Raw genomic sequence first — 7281 nt, 5'->3', positions numbered from 1 at the left:
TTTAAAATATATAAGTTATAATTTATTGATATAAAATTATAGATTATGTTCCTATTATTTGACCCAACTCGTGAGCTCGAACCAACTCGTGAGCTTTCGGTAAGCCGAACTTGAGTTTAAGAAATAGACTCGATTGTTAATGAGTCGAGTCGTAAGTCAAGCTCAAATTTTGTGAGTTGAGCTTGAGCTTGGTCTAGCTTGACTCAGTTCTAGTCCTAACTACATGGCCATCCAGCAAATATTATCATTTTTAACTAGTACTTGGCTAACAATATTTGTACCCATATTTATAAGAATGTTGCATGCAAAAAACATATAATTTAAACATATATTTATCAAAATTTGTATATATAAATCAATATAATTTGTACTTATTTGATTCCTAAGAGTTTCTCTTTACTTAATTGTTTTATAGTAAAATTTGTTAAGAATTATTTATCCAATACACGTATTAAAAATTTAATTGAAAGTAAAGAAGGAACTAACCTATCCGACTATAGTCATTTTCGAGGATTTTTAGAAAATATTTAAATAAAAACTAAAATGACCGATCTAATATTTTTTAGTCATTGATTTGGGTGTTTACTGTATAGAATATTGAACATACCATGCGATATAATCCTCTGTTTGGTTTTATCATAACCGTGAAGGAAGTATTTTTCGCAACTTCTGTAGTTTCAAATTTTCCAAAACCCGATGGCTTAGTTTTAGAAAGCAAGTCATTGGACATCTTTCCTTCCCTTGGATTCTTCAACTTACCTAGAAAAAAAAGAAACAAATTAAACACAAGAAGTTATAAAAATTTCATCTAAGAATTAAATAAGGATAAAACACAAATGGAAATGGTATTGTCTTGAATATTAGAAGTACCCCCATCTTTGTTGTTTGCATTTGTTCTCTTGGTTTTACGAGGAAGAAGTTCCTCATCACTAGTGTTGGCCCTTTTACCATATTTATTCTTGAAGGGGTAGTCTATTTCCGTGGCACTCATATCACATATGAACACATTAAAATGAGATGTTCCATCAAATCTAAAAACCAATAGATCCCCAAACCGTAGAGAGTGATGCTCCACAAACTCTTTCCAACCATTTTGTAACCAAATTCTTCCATCATGTTTCTCCAAATATACCTCCCATTTTGTGCCATTTGGAAGCTTTAGAACAACTTTGTTGGACAAGCGTTCTCCATATTCCCTTACAAACTTTCTAGGAATCATCTATCATATAGATTCAAATTAAATATGAATATATCATAGACATAGTGTGTACTAATAAACTCAAGTTTAATTGTATACATCAATAACTTTATCAAAAACACTTGATAAAGTTCAGGCAAAATGTCAAAAACAAATTGAATATGTGGCATTATGCTAGTGAGTATGAAGTTGATAGAAATTGATCTTGCCAAGAAACTATATATACTCGATTAACGTCCACAAGATTTGTAGTATTATATTTAAAATTGTTTAATAATTTTGTTCGTGTTCTGTTCTAGTGTGTTGGTTCTACATTAGAAAGGTAAAAACTAAAAAGAACCTTAAGGTAACGTTTGTTTTGAAGTATTGGGACAGAGACTAGAAGATTGGAACTCAGAATCATATTTGTTGGTTTAGATACTGGCACTAAAATTTCAGTCTCTGTCCCCAAAATTTCAGTACCTTCAAAAAGTGGGGACACAGGAGACTGAAATTTTTGGAGATAAAAACTAAAATTTTAATAATATTTTATACCTAAAATACTCTCATTTCAATTAATAAATTCTAATTTTACTTTTTGTGTAAATTAAATTAGAGCTTCATTCTTATTTCAATCTCTATCTCCCATTTTATATCAAATATAATATTGAGATTTATTTCAATTTCTGTCTCAGTCTCTATCTCTCTTTCAAACGCTACCTAAGATACAATATAAAGAGAAAAGTTAGGCTATGCCACTTTTGATTAAAAAGAAAAAATGTGATGAGGCACCTGAGCACGATATCAAATAATGTCTAAAAACAATTGTAAATTAGCTTGGTTTCTCTTTTAATATACCATAATAGACTTGCTTACAATTTTTCCATCTAAAATGGTCCTCGGGAGCAGGATCTTGAAGAAGTGAACAGGCTTTGTTGTTGCCTCATCACCATTGGAGGCATCTTTGTAAAGTTTAGAAGCCATTTTGAATTATTAGCAACACAATTGATGAATCTAAGCTTCTTAGTTGTAACCCAAATATCAACGAAAACGGGTTTCGTATATGATACTTTAAAGTTGTAACGAGTTATAAAATTTAATCAATATAACTCCTAAAACATTAAGTTACAAGAAACTAGATGTTATTAACCGCAATAACATTATTTGGTCATTGAATATAATAATGCCTTAAAACAAGTTTTTGACTTTCACCTCAAATATTGTCTTTCACTTTCCAATTTGTATATTAATTTCATAAAATCTATTAAAAATCTCAGCAATGAAGTTTATTATGAAATTAATTTATCATGAACATAGAATCCCATTATCTAATTCCAAGGTTTTGAAAACTGAATTGATTAGTAATATTAACATTGCCAACTAATAAATGGATATTGTACACTTAAACTCTATTGAACAACCTGTAGTAAGGCCATAAAGGATTTAAGCAGTTAAATGCTGCAATACAAATGTAAAAGAAAAAGGATATAGCTATTTATCAAGGAATAGAGATTCAGGTAAAATAGTGAATGAGAGAAATGCAAACTCTTATTGATATTCCAACATTCCAGAAACTGTGTGTATATTTACATGGAAAACTAACCTTCCTGCTAGGACTAAACTACTAACTGACCCAAATAACAAACTAACTAATTTAATTAATACACAACTGCAAACACTATTATCCATAGGAAATTAGAGTCACAAATTCACTTACACAGAAGTTGATTCTGTGCTTGAGATTTCATTACAAGCAAATAAAAAACCAGAAAAATGCTTCACCTAGATTTCTATTGCAAAAAAATTCCACATGGATTTCATAGGGTTCCTAGTAAGGAATGATTCATCTATCAACTAGCCACAGAACAACCGAGTTGCTGAGAAACGAAAAAAGCTATGAAAAGTGGTCCCAGATCATCTGCAATAACAATGAGTAATCTGCTTCATACACTCCTCAAAATGTAAAAATCAGAAACATGGAGCAAATTATTTAGAATCTATAAAGGCATACCAATTTCAAGAAATGCATAATTGGCAAAACTCATCAACTATGGCAAAGCTAAGTTCTCAAAAGCCTATGCCTGAATTAACTAACTTAACAATCCAAGCAAAATTAAACTCAAAGCAAAAGTAATAAGGCATATTATAACCACCAAGATACTGCATTATAAAACCTCTAGGATCAAATTACTGGTACATCAATTCAGTTCTTAACTATATATATACGCACATATATGCTTGCCCATGCTTGCTCAAAGAGCTTCTAATTCTTTTTTTGGTTACACTATGGCTATGAAATTTCAACCTAGATACTCATGCGTACTATCCAAATCCCTCAAGACGAGTCCTAGAGGCTTAGTGCTTCTAATTACAATAGTTAATATTTAATAAACCAATACTTTGCATTTGAAATAGGAGACAAAGCCACAAAGGGTAAATAGCTATGAGCCTTGGAGGAAATTGTTCTTACTCTTGCTCAAGTTCCTTGAGCTGCTTCAAAGCACCAACCATGTTTCCCTCGAAGACCCTAATTTCCTCAACGAGCTTGCTCCACAACCTAAGATAATACTTAACATTTCCATTCTCCCTCTCACACTTCTCCATGGCCAACTTAATACCCTTCAACATCACTATGTACTTGTCAAGTTTCTCCAGATACTCAAGAACACAGTCTTGACTCGCCTTGCTTAAATCCCTTTCATTGTCCAATATCTCCTCGAATCCAACCCTCACTATCTCCAACTGCTCGCTGCAGCTAAACACATGCGCCTTCAGTACTTGCCAGGCATCGTCGTCATCGGTCTTTGCTTTGTTGAAGCCATGAACAACGGGGATTCTCTCCTTCAGCTTCAAGTGCAGAGTGGATTGAACGTGGTACGGCTTGCCACCAAAGATCTCATCAAGATAGTTCTTGCCATCCAAATCCAACGATTCCGGAATTGTTTCGATCGAGGAGAGCGTGGTAGTTAGTGTTACTGGCTTGTTGACGAAACCGTTTCGACAAAACCCTAGAAACAAAAACGCCGATGCTGCAGTTACGGTGGCGAGGGAGGGAACTAAGTATTGGAAATTTTGTTGAGGAGGATCGGAGGAAGGAGGTGACGGTAAAGAATTAGAATGAGAGGAAGAAGAGGCTCTGATAGAAGAAGATGGAGGCGATGATGAGGAGGGCGGAGAAAGTGGTGTGCGAAGGAGAGAACAACAGGTGGATTGTGTTGGGGAGGGGGAAGAGTAGTGAAATGAAGAGCAGAGAGATTGGTGGCTGTTGTGAACCGTGGGAAGGGCTTCCATGGATTCAGAACTGACGAGCTTTCGATCAAAGAAGTCGGAGCCTGGGAAGGATCGAAAATAACCAAGTGGCAGTGCCCGATAGTTTTTGTAATTTGCTAATGTAATATGAAAATGAAGCTAATTTTCCTTTTTTGACCCTGTGACATGTTCCAATTAATACTCAAAATAATCCTGAAATTTGTAACTAGCTTTAAATCGGTCTTTTAAAATTCTAATTGACTCCATTTGAATTTCTAATTTTTAATAAGTAATTCACGTTAGCATTTTTGTTAATTTTCACTAACAGAATGCTTATCTAAAATGTTAAATGATACATGAATCATTATGTGGGTGGATAAGACTGTACTAATATGAAAAAAATTAGCTTAGGTTTAATTTAATCCCTTTTAATAAACATAAAATTTTAATAAGTGCCAAAGTCTCAAATTAAAATTATTGTTGGGGTGTTAGAAAAGATGGCAGAGAGTACTCGTCAATGTTTCAAAAGCTGCAACACAACAGGTCTCGTTCACATAGAAATTTGGAAAAGAATTTAAATCGAAGTAGAACTAAAAAAGTTTTATAATGGTGTGGTTGTGGATGCGTTTTGTTCAAATAGAAGTAAATCTAGAGAGATCATTTTTTGGATACCCAAACTATAAGTAAGTTCTTGAATTGCTTCTTTCTTGAATTTACCTTTTCTTTTTTGGATAGATACTTAATTTATTTTGTGGTTCTTGTTGTGACTGAAAAAAGATTATGTAGACTTTTGTGTGGACAAATGGTGACAAATGGTGAGGAATAAGAAGATATGCCTTTGAAGAAATGAAAATGAAAATAATATTGAGCATTGGAAGATAGTAGGGGGTGTACATGGGACGGGCCACATCGGGTTTGGCTTAATCCATACCCGACCCAAAATATAGACCGAACCTAATTTTTAGACCCTAACCCGATTCTAGACTCGATGAAACCTACGCACTTTTGGGCCGGGTGAAAACCTGGTAAAAATCGGGTGAAAACCGGGTCTTTAGCATGTAAAAATCACCTAATCTCCAACCATTATTTCACAATTCACATAGTAAAATTCACTTAAAAAATATAACAAGAACCAACCCTTCTCTAAAATTAAAGCATAACTATAATCAATACTAATTTTGTCTAATAACACCAAATATTTAAATCAATACAAATAACACAATATTATGCAGTAGTCTAAAGTCTTATGCATTTTAAACATAAAACATTAACTTATAATCTTATAATGACTAATAACACAAAACATTAAGGTTTACAATTTTTAAATTCTACATAAGAATAGCCATAATCCATCACTAATAACACAAAATATTAATTGTGTATGATGACCGGGCCACCGGGCCGAGTTCGGGGGACCCAAGCTATGGCTCGGACCTGATCCGAAATAATGACTAGGTCTATTTTTGAAACCCTTACCCGACCCTAGACCCGATGAAATCACACTAAATTAGCCCCTAAAGTGTTCGGGGCCGGACCGGGTCTTCGCGTCGGGTCGGACCATGTACACCCCTAGAAGATGGATGTGGGTTGGAGAATTGGTGCAATAAAAACTGAAATTAAGATTTTAAAAGTATGGAATAATATTTTGAATTTTTTTCTTGTTTTGTTTATAGTTGTAATCATTGACTATGGTTTGGATGTAGAAAAATGATGAATAAAATTTAATTAATGTCCTTACAATTATGTTTTTTTTTTCAATAGAAATCTGTTTTGTAAATTGTAAGTTGTGACTAAACTTGCAAATTCACTGAGGATATTATAAAGGGCAATTTACATATTTAAAACATTTGGAAGAAAACGTTACGTAATTACAACTTTTTAAAATACCAAACGCAATTACAACTTTTTAATTAAATGTAAACCGCGACACCCTGCCACGGATTAGAATTGCACGTAAACCACTACATCCTATAATTTGGCCTATGCATAAACTGCTACACCCTGTAGCAGTTTATATTGACTTTTGTAAACACAGAATCCACTACACCCTTTAGCGGGTTCTGAAGGAATGGCGTCAATGAAAAAAGAGAAAAACCCAAATCAGCCCCTGACAATTACCTCGAAAGACAACGAGGCCCCTGACAAAAAAAATCCCAATTCGGTCCTTGACAAAAAAAAACCCAACCCGGTCCCTGACAATTACTTCGAAAGGACAACGAGGCCCCTGACAAAAAAAATCCCAATTCGGCCCCTGACAAAAAAAAACCCAACCCGGTCCCTGACAATTACTTCGAAAGGACAACGAGGCCCCTGTGCCAAAAAAAAAATTAATGTTATTTTTTTTAGCACAGGGGCTAATCTGTCCCAAAAAAATTATCAGGGACCGGATTTGGTGTTTTTTTTTCTTGGGGGCCTCGTTGTCCTTTCGAGATAATTGTCAGGGGCCGGATGGGGTATTCACTCATGAAAAAATTGCCATATCCTGTCGCGGCTTCTTTTTCTCCCAAACATTATCTCTTACTTTAACAAATATGCAAATGAATGATGAATGTGAGCTCTTAATAATAGACTAATAGAGCTCTTAATAATTCCAAGTTTTAATTTGTTTTCGCCTTTGTAAAATTTGTAATTATAATTATGATATAATAATACGTTTATTATCAAAATTTTGATATGAATTATGATTCTATCAAAAAGGATAAATTAAATGAAAAACTAATTATAAGTAACAATAGAATTATAAATAATGAAAATTTATAGTTTAAAATAATACTAAATTAAAGAGTACTAATACTACTATATAAAATTATAGAATATTTTTTTTGTTTGATATTATAAAATTTAAAAAAATTTTC

The 7281-nt window shown here is 33.3% G+C and overlaps 2 protein-coding genes across 3 annotated transcripts in view; both read right to left on the bottom strand.

The window, feature by feature from the left end:
- LOC110263840 (B3 domain-containing transcription factor VRN1-like) overlaps window positions 1-2161 on the bottom strand; it is a 2939-nt gene extending 778 nt beyond the window's left edge. Inside the window, exons 1-3 of the mRNA XM_021105673.1 lie at window positions 2036-2161; window positions 871-1219; window positions 608-759 (exon numbers count right to left, since the gene is read on the bottom strand). Of these exons, the coding sequence (XP_020961332.1) occupies window positions 608-759; window positions 871-1219; window positions 2036-2161 (627 nt within the window). The remainder of the gene's footprint in view (window positions 1-607; window positions 760-870; window positions 1220-2035) is intronic.
- Window positions 2708-4591, bottom strand: LOC107605311. Of its 2 annotated transcripts, XM_016307155.2 has the most exons (2): window positions 3648-4589; window positions 2708-3095 (listed from the first exon to the last, which is right to left on the bottom strand). In XM_016307155.2, exons 1-2 carry the CDS (start codon window positions 4466-4468, stop codon window positions 3092-3094), a joined length of 825 nt encoding a protein of 274 aa, XP_016162641.1. In that variant the 5' UTR covers window positions 4469-4589; the 3' UTR covers window positions 2708-3091. The 2 variants fall into 2 exon arrangements, with proteins under 2 accessions (XP_016162641.1, XP_016162642.1); XM_016307156.2 differs by lacking the exon at window positions 2708-3095 and having other exon boundaries at window positions 3101-4591.

The sequence above is a fragment of the Arachis ipaensis genome, chromosome B06 (genome assembly GCF_000816755.2).
Source record: "Arachis ipaensis cultivar K30076 chromosome B06, Araip1.1, whole genome shotgun sequence".
Classification (NCBI taxonomy): domain Eukaryota; kingdom Viridiplantae; phylum Streptophyta; class Magnoliopsida; order Fabales; family Fabaceae; genus Arachis; species Arachis ipaensis.
Note: the sequence above shows the minus strand (reverse complement) of the source record. Positions and strands in the feature narration are given on the sequence as shown.